Consider the following 20,691-nt stretch of genomic DNA (forward strand, 5'->3'; position numbering starts at 1 on the left):
ACTCCCTCTCCTCAGCACTGGCTCTCCTCAGGGCTGTGTGCTGGGCCCACTACTCTACTCGCTCTACACATCGGACTGCAGCCCCGCCCACCCAGAGAACGTCATTGTCAAGTTTGCTGATGACACAACGGTGGTGGGGCTGATCACAGGGGGAAACGAGCCGGCCTACAGAGATGAGTCCTTAAACTTGTGTTGGACCACCCCAGTGATCATGTGGACTGTTATAAAGGTTTATGAACATTTTGTGAATGTATACCGTATTCAAACGTTGAAACCCTAACTAATCCCTCATAAAATGGCGACTGTGCCATGAACTACAATCCCAGCATGCCTTGCGGGATGGGGCGGCGCCTGAGAGCGACGCGCATCCAATCCCGAGCGAGGCACTGATGACGTCATCGCAGCGCGCGGAGATACAAAACTCCGTGCTGCACCGAGACTCTTTCTCTTCTTCCTTCATCACTGGTGGGTCAGGACGTCTTTTTTGGCTCCGGGCCAAAGGGACCGCGACCCCCCCCCCCCCCCCCTAAAGGGGGGGACAAGAGGAGAGGTCTGCAGCGTGGTCTGGCCGCAGGATCCGAGGACCCACGGCGCGCACCGCTTCCCTCTCTCTTTTTTCCTCTCTCTTCCAACAACATCTCGTCCTGGAATAGCTGGATCTTTTTGGCTCTGGGCCAAAGATCCCACCTCTCTCTCCCCCCGGGCTGGGGGGAGGCAGGAGGCCCGCACCGGACCGGGCCCTGCGGGGTCCGGCCGTTGAAGCCGCGGTCCACCGGGAGGCTCCGATTTCTCACTAAACTCTGTTCCTCTTTAAGTTTCTGCAGATCCGAGCTTCGGATGCCCACGAGCTCCCGGCATCAGATCGGGACACAGCTGCGACTATTCTCTCAGACTGAACCCCCCCTCCCCGCTCCGACCCCTGTCTGCGAACCGCGCAGGGGATCGGGGACGGACGGCCGGCGTCTCGCCCGGCGTGAGCTCTCCCGGGGCCCGGACGGCCGCGCGTCGGCGACCGGCGCAGAGAGGGAAGCACGGCAAGGAGAGACCGGTCCCCCGCCGCGCCTAGGAATGCGTGTGAGCCTCCGTTTTGGTCCGGAACCACGGCCCGGCACGAGGCGGCCCCGCCGCTGTCTAATCCGTTTCAGGGGAAGGGACGGGACGCGATAGCCTGACTGCGAAACCCCAGCAGGACCGCGAACCCAGTCGACAAACCCGCAGGCACCCGATTCCGGATCCCAGAGGAGACGTGAGCCCGCGTAGCAGTGATCAGTAGGATTTAAGAGTGTTCAGAACTGTGTGTGAGATTGTGAGACCTGGGTTATCAGTAACTTAAGAGTGTTACAGAGCTAAATCTGTGTTCAGAGCTGAGATTACACCAGCATCATTACCAGGACTGTTTTCATTAATTTGTAGTCACTACTTTCTGCTAGTCATTCATGTTTTAAAGCGCTGTTTTCTGCAGTAGTCACGTTTAAAACACCGGGAGTAACATCCGGTCTAGATTTGCACGTGGCTTAAAGAGGGCGTCCATCTTTAAATACCAGAGTTCTGCCGCAGCCATCTTTGTGCAGCCACAATGTTTTAAACCGTAGATGTTCTTTATCATCTTTGTTATTGCTTTGATTTTTTTTTTCCATTCCATGCATTTAACTTCCATTTCATTTTATTGATTGTTGTTTTTTCTAGTTAGGTAATGGCTTTGTAATAAGGTAGTTCGCCATCGGGATTTATTGGGTATTTATTTACCATCTTTTGATACCCGTATGTGAATAAATCCTGATTGATTTTTTTAACGAGTGGTTGTTGTTATTTCATGCAAGATTTGGTCACAGATTGATTTGTTTAAGCAGAGCCTAGTGTTCGGATCTCACTCCTTCAATTATATTATAGGCTACTATACTTAAACCATAATCATATGAGACTGATTTTCTGCTGTTAAAAGTTATAATTTCCCTGGATTAAGGCCCAGGGTGGTGCCCCGAGGATTTTATTTATCATATTGATCATTCAATTTGATAAATAGTCAACTTTATTAATTATTTATAATTATTAATAAAATTATTAATAACCCTTCGATAACTGGACAGCCAAGCTACCTGAGTTGCACAACACTTGGTGAGTGGTGCGCACTGAACAACCTGGCACTGAACACCACCAAAACCAAGGAGCTCATCCTGGATTTCAGGCGGAACCGAGCCGCCCCCGCCCCCTGTACATCAACGGTGATTGTGTGGAGCAAGTGCAGTCCTTCAAGTTCCTGGGCGTCCACATCACTGCAGACCTCTCCTGGTCTGTCAACACCACTGCACTAGTGAAGAAGGCTCAGCAGCGGCTGCACTTCCTGAGGGTGCTCAGGAAGGTGAACTTGAACACACAGCTGCTGACCTTCTACCTTCTACCGGTCCACCATAGATAGCCTGCTGACCCATGCCGTGACAGTGTGGCACTCCAGCTGCATGGAGGCAGACAGGAAGAGGCTGCAGAGGGTGGCAAACACAGCACGGAAGATCATCGGCTGCCCTCTGCCCTCTCTGCCCTCCCTGTCTGACATCTACAGCTCCCGCTGCCTCAACAGGGCAAGGAACATTTTAAAGGACAACACCCACCCCGGTTTCCACTTCTTTGACCTGTTGCCCTCTGGGAGGCGCTTCAGGTCCTTAAGATCCCGAACCAACAGACTCAGGGACAGCTTCTTCCCCAAAGCTGTGAACTTTCTGAGCTCATAAGCTACCTCACACTGTGCAATATTTCCTATTTCCTGTCCATAATGTCCCAATATTCCTTACCTATGTATGTGCAATATTCCCATCCTTTCAGTGCAATATTCTTCCACCCATCCAAGTGCAATATTCCTCCACCCATTCATGTACATTTTTATTTTATTCTCCCACTCACTCTTTCCTTATAGTGTATGTATATATATTTATGTTTACTTTTTTTTTGTTCATCTTTGTTGTGTACAGTTTACTTGATTATATAGTCTTGCATTTGTTTTGCACTTTGACGGAGCTGCTGCCTAATTCCATTGTAGAAATATAATGATAATAAAGGCTTTCTATTCTATTCTATTATTCTCATAATATTACGACTTTATTCTCATAAATTTACGACTTTATTCTTATAATATTACGACTTTATTCTCATAAATTTACGACTTTATTCTCATAATTTTACGACTTTATTCTCGTAATATTACGACTTTATTCTCGTAATATTACGACTTTATTCTCATAATTTTACGACTTTATTCTCGTAATATTAAGACTTTATTCTCATAATATTACGACTTTTTTCTCATAAATTAAGACTTTATTCTTGTAATATTACGACTTTTTTCTCATAAATTAAGACTTTATTCTGGTAATATTACGACTTTATTCTTGTAATATTACGACTTTATTCTTGTAATATTACGACTTTATTCTCATAAATTAGTACTTTATTCTTGTAATATTACGACTTTATTCTCATAATTTTACGACTTTATTCTCATAAATTAGTACTTTATTCTTGTAATATTACGACTTTATTCTCATAATATTACGACTTTATTCTCATAAATTAGTACTTTATTCTTGTAATATTACGACTTTATTCTCATAATTTTACGACTTTATTCTCATACTTTTACGACTTTATTCTCATAATATTACGACTTTATTCTCATAATATTACGACTTTTTTCTCATAAATTAAGACTTTATTCTCGTAATATTACGACTTCATTCTCATAATATTACGACTTAATTCTCATATTATTACGACTTTATTCTCATAATATTACGACTTTATTCTTGTAATATTATGACTTTATTCGCATAATATTACGACTTTATTCTCGTAATATTACGACTTTATTCTCATAAATTAGGACTTTATTCTCATAAATTAGGACTTTATTCTTGTAATATTACGACTTTATTCTCGTAATATTACGACTTTATTCTCATAATATTACAACTTTATTCTCATAATATTACGACTTTATTCTCGTAATATTACGACTTTATTCTCAAAAATTAGGACTTTATTCTCATAATATTACGACTATATTCTCATATTATTACGACTTTATTCTCATAATATTATGACTTAATTCTCATAATATTACGACTTTATTCACGTAATATTACGACTTTATTCTCATAATATTATGACTTAATTCTGTTATTATTACGACTTTATTCTCATAATATTACGACTTTATTCTCATAATATTACGACTTTATTCTCATAATATTACGACTTTATTCTCATAATATTACGACTTTATTCTCATAAATTAGGACTTTATTCTCGTGATATTACGACTTTATTCTCATAATATTACGACTTTATTCTTGTAATATTACGACTTTATTCTCATAATATTACGACTTTATTCTCGTAATATTACGACTTTATTCTCATAATATTACGACTTTATTCTCGTAATATTACGACTTTATTCTCATAATATTACGACTTTATTCTCATAATATTACGACTTTATTCTCATAATATTACGACTTTATTCTCGTAATATTACGACTTTATTCTCATAATATTACGACTTTATTCTCATAAATTAGGACTTTATTCTCATAAATTAGGACTTTATTCTTGTAATATTACGACTTTATTCTCATAAATTGGGACTTTATTCTTGTAATATTACGACTTTATTCTTGTAATATTACGACTTTATTCTCGTAATATTACGACTTTATTCTCTTATTATTACGACTTTATTCTCGTAATATTACGACTTTATTCTCGTAATATTACGACTTTATTCTCGTAATATTACGACTTTATTCTCATAATATTACGACTTTATTCTCGTAATATTACGACTTTATTCTCGTAATATTACGACTTTATTCTCGTAATATTACGAATTTATTCTCATAATATTACCACTTTATTCTCGTAATATTACGACTTTATTCTCGTAATATTACGACTTTATTCTCGTAATATTACGACTTTATCCTCATAATATTATGAGATATTATATTATTATTATTATTGTCTTAGTTTGGCCCTAATACTCGTCGTAATGATCTTGTAGTTTTACAGTTTTCCTTCTCCTCGTAACCGTCCATGTTCCAGCTCCGCCGCTAGGGGGCGGTGTCCGCCCACAGCTCGGTGCGTCTACCGCTAATAACAGCGTAGAAGAAGAGCGGGCGGAAGTACAGCGGCTAACAGGCTAACGGCTGCTAGAGATTCAAATTAAAAGATGAGCAGCTTAAAGATCTGATTATTGATCTGATTAATGATCCGATCCGCGGGGGAGCAGACAGGAATAATCGATATTCATCCCGGTAAAAGTACGTTGACTGTTTTAAATGTTTTAATTCATCATTTCTCCTGAAAACAGTGGTTTATTGTATTGATGCTAACGGAGCTAACTGCTACAAATAACGGATCAATACTGCAGATAAAAGATCAAACTTCTGTCCTAAGTTTATGTTTTACTTCTGTTCATTAGTCCTGGTGATATTTAAGGAGTTTATCGGGATTTAAACCCGTTTTTAGGGAAAACATGTGAAAAAACTGCAAAGTTTTTTTGTTTTTTTTGCAGTTTGCAAGTCCTCGTGCACGCGCACACGTGCTCGTGCACGTCGGTACCGGACCGGGACCAGGAACTGGGTCCAGTACCTGGTCTGGTCTGGTCTGGGGGGGGCAGGTGGAGGATGAAACCACCACTAACCTGACCCACGTGGTCTGGTGAACCTGCAGAGAATCGAGCAGGTTCCGTGGCTGAAAAGCTCAGATAAAATTTCAGCAGAACATCTTAAATATGCGAGCCCAAGAGCAGCACTTCTTTTATCCATCTGTTTTACTAGTTTTATGACCCATGGACTCCTACCAGACTCTGTTATCTGTAACTCTGGTCTGTCATAAAGAATAAAGCGGGCCGGCTGCAGCATGGACAGCTACCCACCGACTGCTTTAGCCGGTGTGCTGTCCAAAGTCTTTCCTGGTGTTCTGATGAAGTTAAAATGAATCTCTTCAGAGCAAACTGTACAATGTCGAGAAAAAAGTCAAAAATTTGAGAAAAAAGTCAAAATTCTGAGAAAAAAGTCCAAATTTTGAGAAAAAAGTCAAAATTCTGAGAAAAAAGTCAAAATTTTGAGAAAAATCAGAATTTTGAGAAAAAAGTCAATGTCGAGAAAAAAGTCAAAATTCTGAGAAAAAAGTCAAAATTCTGAGAAAAAAGTCAAAATTCTGAGAAAAAAGTCAAAATTTTGAGAAAAAAGTCAAAATGTCGAGAAAAAAGTCAAAATTTTGAGAAAAAAGTCGAGAAACTGTACATAGACATATACATGTATATGTGTCTATGATACTGTACCACTCTACACTGCCCCCTCGTGGGTTCAGTTAAAAAAGGCAAGCGTCCTCAAACTGCAGGTTGCCTATAATGATAACGATATAATAATTGCCTCCGTATTTTGATGGGAAACCCAGGTGGTTAGTGCGAGTGAGTTATTCTGCTAAACACTGGCTATCTATCTATCTATCTATCTATCTATCTATCTATCTTTCTGTCTGTCTGTCTGTCTGTCTGTCTGTCTATCATTATCCAATTTCGTATTACAGTATGTTAGAGTTCAGTACATGTTATTGATTATTGATTGGTTTCCAGTAGGGCTGCACGATTCTGGACAAAATGAGAATCACGATTTTTTTGCTTAGAATTGAGATCACGATTCTCTCACGATTTTTTTCCAATATAAAATGTATTGCACTTATTACTTTAACTTTGCAACAGCTGAACAAAAATATAATAACAATAAACATCTCTTGTCTTCTTTACACAAACCTTTAAATAATTTAAACAATAATAACAATTTAACAATATTTGTTCCTCCCTGAATTGAACACCCTTTCAGAAAGGGGACTTGTAACAGATCCTGTAGTTCTGAGGCAACAAATTATTCCTCTGGCTGCTTTTTGCTGTAACAGCTGACATTGAACATAAAAACAATAAACATCTCTCTTGTCTTTAAATAATTTTAACAATAACAATTTTAACAATATTTATGTGCAATATGTGTCAGGTGATGAGCAAGGTAGATGTTTCTCCAAATGTAATCCACAATCATTAACAAAATATAACAAACATGACAACATGATAGTTGACCATGACAGGACTACAACAACCTAGAACATAGGCCTAGTCCTTTTTTATGCAGCCATCTTTAAAAAAAAAAAAAAAAAAAAAAAAATTGTCGTCATTTGGAAATGAGATCGCGTTCAAGCATGAATCGAGATCGCGATTTTTTTTTTTTAACGATTAATCGTGCAGCCCTAGTTTCCAGTATGTTAGAGTTCAGTACATGTTATTGATTATTGATTGGACGCTGCAGCTGAACGGACTGTCACAACAATCACTGCAGTTTCATGACGGAGTGAAGACAGATTACAGATTAAACTCATGTTTCACTCCCAGGTTTATATTTGATTTATTTTCTGTTTCAACATTAAAAAAAATCTAAAACTGTTAATTTTCAATCTGATCAACAAAAGAACCAGAAACAACTTTCTTCATTTATTACTGCGCATGTGCAGTATTCTTATATCCCCCATTTGTTAATCCTTGTTTTCAGTTTCCTTGGAAACCAATAGGTTCGTGCACCGGCAGGCCCACACTAATGTGATTATTGATCATTAACATGATTATTGATCAGTTTCCAGGCTCCAGCATGTACGCCGTGCACCGGCAGGCCCACACTAATGTGATTATTGATCATTAATGTGATTATTGATCATTAATGAGATTATTGATCATTAATGTGATTATTGATCAGTTTCCAGGCTCCAGGATGTACGCCGTGCACCGGCAGGCCCACACTAATGTGATTATTGATCGTTAATGTGATTATTGATCATTAATGTGATTATTGATCAGTTTCCAGGCTCCAGCATGTACGCCGTGCACCGGCAGGCCCACACTAATGTGATTATTGATCGTTAATGTGATTATTGATCATTAATGTGATTATTGATCAGTTTCCAGGCTCCAGCATGTACGCCGTGCACCGGCAGGCCCACACTAATGTGATTATTGATCGTTAATGTGATTATTGATCAGTTTCCAGGCTCCAGCATGTATGCCGTGCACCGGCAGGCCCACATTAATGTGATTATTGATCAGTTTCCAGGCTCCAGCATGTACGCCGTGCACCGGCAGGCCCACACTAATGTGATTATTGATCATTAATGTGATTATTGATCATTAATGAGATTATTGATCATTAATGTGATTATTGATCAGTTTCCAGGCTCCAGGATGTACGCCGTGCACCGGCAGGCCCACACTAATGTGATTATTGATCGTTAATGTGATTATTGATCATTAATGTGATTATTGATCAGTTTCCAGGCTCCAGCATGTACGCCGTGCACCGGCAGGCCCACACTAATGTGATTATTGATCGTTAATGTGATTATTGATCATTAATGTGATTATTGATCAGTTTCCAGGCTCCAGCATGTACGCCGTGCACCGGCAGGCCCACACTAATGTGATTATTGATCGTTAATGTGATTATTGATCATTAATGTGATTATTGATCAGTTTCCAGGCTCCAGCATGTATGCCGTGCACCGGCAGGCCCACATTAATGTGATTATTGATCAGTTTCCAGGCTCCAGGATGTACGCCGTGCACCGGCAGGCCCACACTCCCACCACCGTGGAGTTCTCCGTCTACTGCAACTTCATCTCCAGCAAGGAGAAGAACCTGGTGGTGGCCGGAACGTCGCAGCTCTGCGTCTACCGGATCATCCACGATGTGGAGGTGACGATACCGGCTTTAGCTTAGCTGTAGCTAACGATCTGGACTCTGAAACGTCTTAGTTTAGCTGTAGCTAACGATCTGGGGCCTCATTTATAAAGCTTGCGTGCTACAAAACAGGGCTTGAAAGATGCGCACACCACCTTCTACGCAAAGGTTGGGATTTAAAAAGAAAAAAACTAACCGAAAAATGTGCGTATCCCTACGGCAACCCTGACCCTCCCGTAGGAACTTACTTAAGACACGGGGGAACTGGCGACGCAGGCGGTGAGGTGGTGAAATGAAGCCAGATTCATGTCATACTCTTAATGTCATCACATATCCGTGAAACCTTTACGCGTGCGCGTAAACCTAAATTATGGTTTCACGTTAAAACGACGCAGAGCCTGCGCTGTAGGTTACGCGGCGACGCGCACCTACGCCGTAGGCTCTGCGTTGGTGTAACGCGGAACCATAAATCAGCCTTAAAGGTTTCACACGCGCACGTAAAACTCATTATATATATATATATATATATATATATATATATATAAATTTGTGTCCCTTTAGGGGCTCCGTACCTAGTCCACCTTCAAATCACACCACTTCTTTTTTTCTCTGCACCATCTGTCCCCAGTGGCACTCACGGCGTTTAGCGCAGCAACAACGTGCTGCCACTCACTCTCTTTATTTTATACTATTTATATACTATTTATACTGTCACCACCAAATAATGTGGTTTTCCTTCCTCCACCTCATCCACAACATCTAGATCTCAGTCTCTGTGAAATTCAGTGGCACGGTGGCTCGACACGTCTCATTCATCCTGACGCCTAACAGACTGCAGGTGGCGCTGCACATGCTCAGTAGCATTCATATGCAAATACAGTCATGAACTACTTTGCATTGCCAATTTATGGTAGTAAGTGGGCGTGTAGAGGGCGGGATGTGAGGAGAATTCACCTTCAACCTTCCAGCTGGACTGTGATTCATAAAGAGAACATTGAGTGCACACGGTTTTATAAATCCAGATTTTTTTTTTGTGTGCATGCTATTTTCGGCTTTTGGGCGCACGTGCACTTTAGTTTGAATCCTACGCACTCTTTTATAAATGAGGCCCCTGGACTCTGAAACGTCTTAGTTTAGCTGTAGCTAACGATCTGGACTCTGAAACGTCTTAGTTTAGCTGTAGCTAACGATCTGGACTCTGAAACGTCTTAGTTTAGCTGTAGCTAACGATCTGGACTCTGAAACATCTTAGTTTAGCTGTAGCTAACGATCTGGACTCTGAAACGTCTTAGTTTAGCTTTAGCTAACGATCTGGACTCTGAAACATCTTAGTTTAGCTTTAGCTAACGATCTGGACTCTGAAACATCTTAGTTTAGCTTTAGCTAACGATCTGGACTCTGAAACGTCTTAGTTTAGCTGTAGCTAACGATCTGGACTCTGAAACGTCTTAGTTTAGCTGTAGGTAACGATCTGGACTCTCCGGAAATTTTGGGAAAAAAGTTGAATAAAAAGTCGAAATTTTGAGGAAAAAGTCGAAATTTTGAGAAAAAAGTCGAAATTTTGAGAAAAAAGTCGAAATGTCGAAAAAAAGTCCAAACTTTGAGAAAAAAGTCACAATTGTGAGAAAAAAGTGGAAAGTGGAAACGTGGCCTTAGTTTAGCTGTAGCTAACAATCTTGTGTCTCCGTTTCAGAGCTCGTCTAAAGCTGACAAGTCCTCAGGTACGTTACGGTCCAGGTAAGTTAATTATTGATCACCGCGGGGCGTTAGCTCCAACGTAGCTCCTCTGTTTCAGATGCTAAGACCCGGAAGGAGAAGCTGGAGCTGGTGGCGTCTTTCTCCCTGTTTGGGAACGTCATGTCCATGGCTAGTGTCCAGCTGGTGGGGGCTAGCAGAGACGCCCTGCTGCTCAGCTTCATCGACGCTAAGGTGGGTGCTAACGACGCTAAGGTGGGTGCTAACGATGCTGAGGTGGGTGCTAACGATGCTAAGGTGGGTGCTAACGATGCTAAGGTGGGTGCTAACGATGCTGAGGTGGGTGCTAACCATGCTAAGGTGGGTGCTAACCATGCTAAGGTGGGTGCTAACGATGCTGAGGTGGGTGCTAACGATGCTAAGGTGGGTGCTAACCATGCTAAGGTGGGTGCTAACGACGCTAAGGTGGGTGCTAACGACGCTAAGGTGGGTGCTAACCATGCTAAGGTGGGTGCTAACCATGCTAAGGTGGGTGCTAACCATGCTAAGGTGGGTGCTAACCATGCTAAGGTGGGTGCTAACCATGCTAAGGTGGGTGCTAACGAGGCTAAGGTGGGTGCTAACGATGCTAAGGTGGGTGCTAACGATGCTAAGGTGGGTGCTAACGATGCTAAGGTGGGTGCTAACCATGCTGAGGTGGGTGCTAACCATGCTGAGGTGGGTGCTAACGATGCTGAGGTGGGTGCTAACGATGCTAAGGTGGGTGCTAACGATGCTAAGGTGGGTGCTAACCACCGTGCTAACCAGGCCTTCAACCGGCTCAAGCAAACACTTTTTACAAGCAACATATTTTGTATTTTAGGAGTTCTAATATGATTAAAAATATGAAAATGTTCATGTTTAAGCATTATTTTATTAAAATAAAAATATAAATACAATTAAAGCTGCAAGCAGCGATGAACGGGCCCTCGCGCGTGCAATTTCCACCAATAAAAGTCCAGGACTCTAAACTGAGTCTGATGACACCACCCATGACTCTATGTCAAACCTTTCAAAAGTTATGGCAGAAAGTAGGAACTATCAAATATGAACCAATCAGATGAAGGGGGGCGCGCTTTTTGGCGTCTAGCGTCGCCACGGTAACACTTTTGAAAGAGAAAAGTAATGCGCGTCGTCGCAGGATGGAGACGCACATTTTGATGTATAACACACCTGGGTGCACGTTACGGTTCGGGACGTATTAACGGCTGAAGAAATGGCATAAATTGCGCCAAAATTACGCGATTAATTCAGAATGTTCAAAATGTCCGACTTCCTGTTGGGTTTGGGCCATGTCGCCAAGAGACTTTTCTTTAAGTTGTGTACTGATACAGGTGTGTACCGATTTTCGTGCATGTACGTCAAACCGTATTGTGGGGCTTGAGGCACAAAGTTTTCTAGGGGGCGATGTTGAGCCGTTAGGCCACGCCCATTAATGCAAACCATTAAATATCACATTTATCACCAGGCCTGGCTTGGTGCAAAATTTGGTGACTTTTGGGGCACGTTTAGGGGAAAAAAGGACCTAAGGAAGAAGAAAAAAAAAAAAAAACAAGGAAAATTCCTACAGATACAATAGGGCCCTAGCACTGATACAAATACAGATACAAATTCTGACCGTGGGGAATTTTTTTGACGGTTTATCGTGAACGGTAAAATATCACCCATTCCTAGTTCCAAGGTGTGGGCCCTGCAGGGGGAGGAAGCTGGATTTTCACGTCAGCCACGGTGTCACAATGTTTCATCAGGCCCTAATTACAAAAACTGACCCGTTTCTCCCCAGCTGTCGGTGGTGGAGTACGACCCCTGGTTCTGGTTCTGGTTCTGGTTCTAACTGACCCGTTTCTCCCCAGCTGTCGGTGGTGGAGTACGACCCCTGGTTCTGGTTCTGGTTCTGGTTCTAACTGACCCGTTTCTCCCCAGCTGTCGGTGGTGGAGTACGACCCCTGGTTCTGGTTCTGGTTCTGGTTCTAACTGACCCGTTTCTCCCCAGCTGTCGGTGGTGGAGTACGACCCCGGGACCCACGACCTGAAGACGCTGTCGCTGCACTACTTTGAGGAGCCGGAGCTGCGGGTGGGTAGAGAACTGGAACCGGTTTAGACTAGTGATGCACCGATTGTTCGTAACCGAAATTGTTCGGCCGAAAATGGCAAAAAAAACACTTTCATGTTCGGTGGAATAAGTGGGAAATAAACCGAACAATTAATAACGTTGTAAAATAAGGAAATAGCCTGACCGCTCCGTAACGGTTGCACCACAAACATAAATCGTTGGCCAACCAAAAACTAACCACATAAGAATTTGACCAACATTCACCAGGAGGTGGAACCAAAACAACAGAATGCTGGAAATTAAAACATGTTCAGTTTTTTATGTTCAATAAATATTTTCTACCTTGTAATTTTGTAAAAGATTTATTTCTTTGAAAAGCCTAAATCTAATTTATTTGATTTATGCAATGGTGAAAAAAGTCGAAATGTTAAGAAAAAATGTTGAAATGTCGAGAAAAAGTTGAAATGTCCAGCAAATTTTTTGAAAAAAGTAAAAATGTCGAGAAAAAAGTCAAAATTTTGTGAAAATAAAAGTCGAAATTTCGAGAAAAAAGTAAAAATGTCGAGAAAAAAGTCGAAATGTCGAGAAAAAGTCTAAATTTTGTGAGAAAAGTCGATATGTTGTGAAAAAAGTCAAAAAGTAACCACATAAGAATTTTACCAACATTCACCAGGAGGTGGAACCAAAACAACATAAAGCTGGAAATTAAAACATGTTCAGTTTTTTATGTTCAATTAATATTTTCTACCTGGTAATTTTGTAAAAGATTTTTTTCTTTTGAAAAGCCTAAATCAAATGTATTTGATTTATGCAATGGTGAAAAAATTGGCAAAATAAATGAAAAACTGCTGAAGAACCATGTTCGGTATTCGGCCAAGTGTTTATTATTATTTTTGGTTTCGGTTTCGGCCACAAATTTTCATTTCGGTGCATCACAAGTTTAGACCCGGACCGGGTCCTGGTCCAGGTCCTGGTCCCCGTCCGTCCCTCTGATCCCGTCCCTCTGATCTCGTCCCTCTGATCTCGTCCCTCTGATCCCGTCCCTCTGACCCTGTCCCTCTGATCCCTGTCCCTCTGATCTCGTCCCTCTGATCCCGTCCCTCTGATCTCGTCCCTCTGATCCCGTCCCTCTGACCCCGTCCCTCTGATCCCGTCCCTCTGACCCCGTCCCTCTGATCCCGTCCCTCTGATCCCGTCCCTCTGATCCCGTCCCTCTGATCCCGTCCCTCTGATCCCGTCCCTCTGATCCCGTCCCTCTGATCCCGTCCCTCTGATCCCGTCCCTCTGATCCCGTCCCTCTGATCCCGTCCCTCTGATCCCGTCCCTCTGATCCCTCTCGTCTCCAGGACGGCTTCGTCCAGAACGTCCACATCCCCATCGTCCGGGTGGACCCGGAGAACCGCTGCGCCGTCATGCTGGTGTACGGAACCAACCTGGTGGTGCTGCCCTTCAGGAAGGACACGCTGACCGACGAGACGGAGGCCGGGGTCGGGGAGGGGTGAGTCCTGGTCCTGGGGGGGTAAGACCTGGTCCTGGGGGGGTAAGACCTGGTCCTGGGGGGTGAGTCCTGGTCCTGGGGGGTAAGACCTGGTCCTGGGGGGGTAAGACCTGGTCCTGGGGGGGTAAGACCTGGTCCTGGGGGGTCCAGGGGGGTCCAGGGGTTACAAAAGAGAAAAAAGAGAAGAGAAGAGAAGAGGGGCCAGCACAAGAAACTACAGGAGCGACTCTAACACACTAGAGTTTACACTACCTAGAGATTTACCAACACCAGCTAGAGGTTTACTAAACACTAACTATAGGCTTTACTAAACAGAAAGGTTTTAAGTTTAGTTTTAAAGGTGGAGGTGGTGTCAGCCTCCTTAACCCAGATTGGAAGTTGGTTCCAAAGTAATGGTGCCTGATAGCAGAACGCCCGCCCTCCAAATCTACATTTAGATACTCTAGGAACTACGAGTAAACCTGCACCCTGAGAGCGGAGAGCTCTGACAGGAACATAAGGCACTATCAGGTCTTGGAGAGACCAGGAGCTGAGCCGCATGAACCAGAGCTCGTGGACGATTCTGACCAAACTAGTCGCCATCTGAGAAAGAAAAGAAGTTGATAGTTGATATGAATGTTTCTGTCAGAGGAGCTACGCTAACACCGCTATTCCTCTTCTCCTCCTCCTCCTCCTCTTCCTCTTCCTCCTCCTGCAGGCCCAAGTCCAGCTTCCTGCCCAGCTACATCATCGACGTGCGAGAGCTGGACGAGAAGCTGCTGAACATCGTCGACATGAAGTTCCTGCACGGCTACTACGAGCCCACGCTGCTCATCCTGTTTGAGCCCAACCAGACCTGGCCCGGGTGAGTTAGGGCCCAACCAGACCTGGCCCGGGTGAGTTAGGGCCCAACCAGACCTGGCCCGGGTGAGTTAGGGCCCAACCAGACCTGGCCCGGGTGAGTTAGGGCCCAACCAGACCTGGCCCGGGTGAGTTAGGGCCCAACCAGACCTGGCCTGGGTGAGTTAGGGCCCACCCAGACCTGGCCCGGGTGAGTTAGGGCCCAGCCAGACCTGGCCCGGGTGAGTTAAGGCCCAGTTAGGGCCCAAGCAGACCTGGCCCGGGTGAGTTAAGGCCCAGTTAGGGCCCAAGCAGACCTGGCCCGGGTGAGTTAAGGCCCAACCAGACCTGGCCCGGGTGAGTTAGGGCCCAACCAGACCTGGCCCGGGTGAGTTAGGGCCCAGTTAGGGCCCAACCAGACCTGGCCCGGGTGAGTTGGGGCCCAGTTAGGGCCCAACCAGACCTGGCTCGGGTGAGTTAGGGCCCAACCAGACCTGGCCCGGGTGAGTTAGGGCCCAACCAGACCTGGCCCGGGTGAGTTAGGGCCCAACCAGACCTGGCCTGGGTGAGTTAGGGCCCACCCAGACCTGGCCCGGGTGAGTTAGGGCCCAGTTAGGGCCCAACCAGACCTGGCCTGGGTAAGTTAGGGCCCAACCAGACCTGGCCTGGGTGAGTTAGGGCCCACCCAGACCTGGCCCGGGTGAGTTAGGGCCCAGTTAGGGCCCAACCAGACCTGGCTCGGGTGAGTTAGGGCCCAACCAGACCTGGCCCGGGTGAGTTAGTTCGCAGGCAGGTGGAAGCATTTGGATACTCTAGGAACTACGAATAAACCTGCACTATGGGATCGGAGAGCTCTGCCAGGAACATAAGGCTCTATCAGGTCTTGTAAATACTGTGGAGCTGAGCCGTATAAACCAGACCTGGCCCGGGTGAGTTAGTTCCTGTTAGGGCCCAACCAGACCTGGCCCGGGTGAGTTAGTTCCTGTTAGGGCCCAACCAGACCTGGCCCGGGTGAGTTAGTTCCTGTTAGGGCCCAACCAGACCTGGCCCGGGTGAGTTAGGGCCCAAGCAGACCTGGCCCGGGTGAGTTAGGGCCCAACCAGACCTGGCCCGGGTGAGTTAGGGCCCAACCAGACCTGGCCCGGGTGAGTTAGGGCCCAAGCAGACCTGGCCCGGGTGAGTTAAGGCCCAACCAGACCTGGCCCGGGTGAGTTAGGGCCCAACCAGACCTGGCCCGGGTGAGTTAGGGCCCAGTTAGGGCCCAACCAGACCTGGCCCGGGTGAGTTAGGGCCCAACCAGACCTGGCCCGGGTGAGTTAGGGCCCAACCAGACCTGGCCCGGGTAAGTTAGGGCCCAACCAGACCTGGCCCGGGTGAGTTAGGGCCCAAGCAGAACTGGCCCGGGTGAGTTAGGGCCCAGTTAGGGCCCAACCAGACCTGGCCCGGGTGAGTTAGGGCCCAACCAGACCTGGCCCGGGTAAGTTAGGGCCCAACCAGACCTGGCCCGGGTGAGTTATTTCCTGTTAGGGCCCAACCAGACCTGGCCCGGGTGAGTTAGGGCCCAGTTAGGGCCCAAGCAGACCTGGCCCGGGTGAGTTAGGGCCCAAGCAGACCTGGCCCGGGTGAGTTAGGGCCCAGTTAGGGCCCAACCAGACCTGGCTCGGGTGAGTTAGGGCCCAACCAGACCTGGCCCGGGTGAGTTATTTCCTGTTAGGGCCCAACCAGACCTGGCCCGGGTGAGTTAGGGCCCAGTTAGGGCCCAACCAGACCTGGCCCGGGTGAGTTAGGGCCCAAGCAGACCTGGCCCGGGTGAGTTATTTCCTGTTAGGGCCCAACCAGACCTGGCCCGGGTGAGTTAGGGCCCAACCAGACCTGGCCCGGGTGAGTTAGGGCCCAGTTAGGGCCCAACCAGACCTGGCCCGGGTGAGTTAGGGCCCAAGCAGACCTGGCCCGGGTGAGTTAGGGCCCAAGCAGACCTGGCCCGGGTGAGTTAGGGCCCAACCAGACCTGGCCCGGGTGAGTTAGGGCCCAGTTAGGGCCCAACCAGACCTGGCTCGGGTGAGTTAGGGCCCAACCAGACCTGGCCCGGGTGAGTTAAGGCCCAACCAGACCTGGCCCGGGTGAGTTAGGGCCCAGTTAGGGCCCAACCAGACCTGGCCCGGGTGAGTTAGGGCCCAACCAGACCTGGCCCGGGTGAGTTAGGGCCCAACCCGACCTGGCCCGGGTGAGTTAGGGCCCAACCCGACCTGGCCCGGGTGAGTTAGGGCCCAACCAGACCTGGCCCGGGTGAGTTAGGGCCCAACCCGACCTGGCCCGGGTGAGTTAGGGCCCAACCAGACCTGGCCCGGGTGAGTTAGGGCCCAACCCGACCTGGCCCGGGTGAGTTAGGGCCCAACCAGACCTGGCCCGGGTGAGTTAGGGCCCAACCCGACCTGGCCCGGGTGAGTTAGGGCCCAACCAGACCTGCCCCGGGTGAGTTAGGGCCCAGTTAGGGCCCAACCCGACCTGGCCCGGGTGAGTTAGGGCCCAAGCAGACCTGGCCCGGGTGAGTTAGGGCCCAAGCAGACCTGGCCCGGGTGAGTTAGGGCCCAGCCAGACCTGGCCCGGGTGAGTTAGGGCCCAACCAGACCTGGCCCGGGTGAGTTAAGGCCCAGTTAGGGCCCAAGCAGACCTGGCCCGGGTGAGTTAAGGCCCAACCAGACCTGGCCCGGGTGAGTTAGGGCCCAACCAGACCTGGCCCGGGTGAGTTAGGGCCCAGTTAGGGCCCAACCAGACCTGGCCCGGGTGAGTTGGGGCCCAGTTAGGGCCCAACCAGACCTGGCTCGGGTGAGTTAGGGCCCAACCAGACCTGGCCCGGGTGAGTTAGGGCCCAACCAGACCTGGCCCGGGTGAGTTAGGGCCCAGTTAGGGCCCAACCAGACCTGGCCCGGGTGAGTTAGGGCCCAACCAGACCTGGCCCGGGTGAGTTAGGGCCCAACCCGACCTGGCCCGGGTGAGTTAGGGCCCAACCCGACCTGGCCCGGGTGAGTTAGGGCCCAACCCGACCTGGCCCGGGTGAGTTAGGGCCCAACCAGACCTGGCCCGGGTGAGTTAGGGCCCAATCAGACCTGGTTGGGTCCTGGTCTGAAGGACGGTTCCTGGTAAAAACAGTTCTCCTTCCCTAGGAGAGTAGCAGTGCGCTAGGACACCTGCAGCATCGTTGCATCTCCCTCCCTAGTTCAGTTCCTGTTAGGGCTGGTTCCTGGTACTAGTTCCTGGTACTGGTACCTCCTGGTACCAGGAGCTAGTACTAGTACCTAGGTACTAGTACTAGCTCCTGGTACTCTGGTACTAGTACTAGTACCTAGGTATTGGTACTAGTTCCTGATACTTCTTCTGCCCTACAGACGTGTAGCGGTGCGCCAGGACACCTGCAGCATCGTTGCATCTCCCTCCTTAGTTCAGTTCCTGTTAGGGTTGGTTCCTGGTACTATGGTACTAGTTCCTGGTACTAGTTCTTCTTCTCCCCTACAGGCGTGTAGCGGTGCGCCAGGACACCTGCAGCATCGTTGCCATCTCCCTCAACATCATGCAGAAGGTTCATCCAGTCATCTGGTCCCTCAGCAACCTGCCCTTCGACTGCACCGGAGTCATGGCTGTTCCCAAGCCCATAGGTGAGACCTGGGGTGGGCCCTAAACCGGGGGGGTGGTTATCAGTAAGTGTGTGTAAGCGGTAAGTCTGTGAAAACTTCGTACAGAGCTGCTCCTTAGCCATTGCCCTTGATGTTATCAGGCGGCTCGGTACAGTTCTGAAAACAGGTCCACAGATGTTCCTGAGAGGGGAGGGCTAGTGGGGGCAGAGCCCCTTGTTTACATTCCACCAGGGAGATTGTGACCAGAGCGATCGGCCAAACCGCTCTGTCAAGGCCAGATTATAGAATCAACAATTGTATTGAAAGAAAGGAAACCGGCAGACTCCAGTAATTTTCCGTCTGCCTTCAGTCTCTGGTTCATCAATGGCGACTCCAAACAGATGAATTTGTGATCAATTCCCGCCAAGCCGAGCTTCCAACTTCTCCAAGGTCTTCTCCATCTTACCAATGAGCTCAAAGACGCCGCCAGCCTGAGATTCTGTTCAAGAATCACATCCAGCTTACGGCTTTGCTCCCCCAACGTTAAAGTCTGAGTGTTGATCACCTTGCTTGATCCTTCAGCCACGTCCGGCAGCTCTGAAAGACCCAGAACAGCTGTCGACGACTTACGCGTTTGTCGATAGGCCAGGAAAATCCCCACTCCAATTAGGAGAAATCCTGTTATCATGAATCCAATTATGAAGCGTCTTCAACATCCTCGACAGACAGAATCACCAAACACAACGGTCTCCAATGTTTCCAGGAATCCATTGTGTATCCAGATAAAAAAATTCCCATCGGGGCAGGAGGGCTCCCTTACCCCCCTGACTTCTGATTGTGCTGAGAGACCAGTTAATCAATTCCATTATTGTAGAGTTTGGGAGGAGTGAAAAGAAGAGACTCTGAAGAAGAGACAAACAAAAGCAGTAGCAGGGCAGATAGATAAGGGAGAGGAGCAGAAAAAGCGTCCGTCTTTGCTGAGAGCCGGAAGAATTCTGATTCTGATTTATCTACGAGACGTCCCTCATTCAGAGCCTTAATGGCGTTATTGGGAATGCATGAGTTATTAATGATGTTCCGGTTAGCCTTTGGTCCATGGTACCGTCTACTTGAGGGAAGTATTTAAACATTTAAACTCTGCAGAGGCTGAGTAGATAATTTACTATCCTAGCAGCTTTTTTCCCAATCACTTCCTTTATAAATACCACGTAAGTTTCCCTGTGTCTTCCCTATTATTTTTGAGGCTAGATTCATTATTGTTTGTAGGTGCTAACCTCATTATCTCTGTTCCAGGAGGGGTGGTGGTGTTTGCGGTGAACTCCCTGCTGTACCTGAACCAGAGTGTTCCTCCCTACGGAGTCTCCCTGAACTCCCAGACCAACGGGACCACGGCCTTCCCTCTACGTAAGAACCAGAACCCTGACCTTTAACCTTTAACCTCTAACCCAGACCAATGGAACCACGGCCTTCCCTCTACGTAAGCTCTGCCCCATCTGTCTCTAACCCCGCCCATCTACCTGGACCTTCTACCTGAACCCTGACCTGTCTCTAACCCTAACCCTGGATTAAGGTTCTGTGTTACGCTGTTGCCGTGACGCCGTTGCCGTGACGCCGTCGTGAACCTCCGGACTTCTCCGTCTCTCCATTTCTCCGCGGTGCTAAACCCCCCAGAGCGCTAGCTGATACTTTGTTTAGCTTCCAGCCTTTCCAGTCACAGTGAATCAAAAAGATAAGGACAACTGTTGTGCAAAAAAACCAACAAAATCACACACACACGAAGAAAAGAGGCTGAAAGTTCACGACTGTTTCACGAACCGGAAATGCGTCGCTACCAAGCAAACAAATCACAGCTCTCGGTCTGCGTTGGGTCTGCGTCGCCTCTTCGCGTAGTTACAATTTGTGGGAGGTGCTAGCACCCTACGGCGTGGCCCTCACCATAGGGTGCGTGTCGCCACGTGCACCCTGCGGCTAGGGCTTGTCAGGTCTAAATCAACATTACATAAGTTCGTAACGAGGAAAGACAACAGAGACTGCCTTGGAATGATTTTTTTTCTCCAACCCTCCTAGTGAGCGATCACTATGGCCAAGACACGTACAAGCTTAAAACACATAATTCACACTACAATTCAGTGTCATCATAAACATCCTTGTCATCAGTTAGAGTTCGTTGGAGTTGTCGGTAATTGACTTCAGAAGAGGTCAG

The 20,691-nt window shown here is 47.0% G+C and overlaps 1 protein-coding gene across 1 annotated transcript in view; it reads left to right on the plus strand.

Moving 5' to 3' along the window:
• Positions 1 to 5,197: 5,197 nt before the first annotated feature.
• Positions 5,198 to 20,691, plus strand: part of LOC133460979 (cleavage and polyadenylation specificity factor subunit 1-like) — a 72,684-nt gene continuing 57,190 nt past the window's right edge. Inside the window, exons 1-9 of the mRNA XM_061741691.1 lie at positions 5,198 to 5,312; positions 8,630 to 8,788; positions 10,467 to 10,494; positions 10,569 to 10,702; positions 12,501 to 12,581; positions 13,907 to 14,058; positions 14,756 to 14,902; positions 18,391 to 18,530; positions 19,782 to 19,892. Coding sequence (XP_061597675.1) covers positions 8,645 to 8,788; positions 10,467 to 10,494; positions 10,569 to 10,702; positions 12,501 to 12,581; positions 13,907 to 14,058; positions 14,756 to 14,902; positions 18,391 to 18,530; positions 19,782 to 19,892 — 937 coding nt within the window. The 5' untranslated portion in view covers positions 5,198 to 5,312; positions 8,630 to 8,644. The remainder of the gene's footprint in view (positions 5,313 to 8,629; positions 8,789 to 10,466; positions 10,495 to 10,568; positions 10,703 to 12,500; positions 12,582 to 13,906; positions 14,059 to 14,755; positions 14,903 to 18,390; positions 18,531 to 19,781; positions 19,893 to 20,691) is intronic.

This window comes from Cololabis saira, chromosome 15, assembly GCF_033807715.1.
Source record: "Cololabis saira isolate AMF1-May2022 chromosome 15, fColSai1.1, whole genome shotgun sequence".
Classification (NCBI taxonomy): Eukaryota; Metazoa; Chordata; class Actinopteri; order Beloniformes; family Belonidae; genus Cololabis; species Cololabis saira.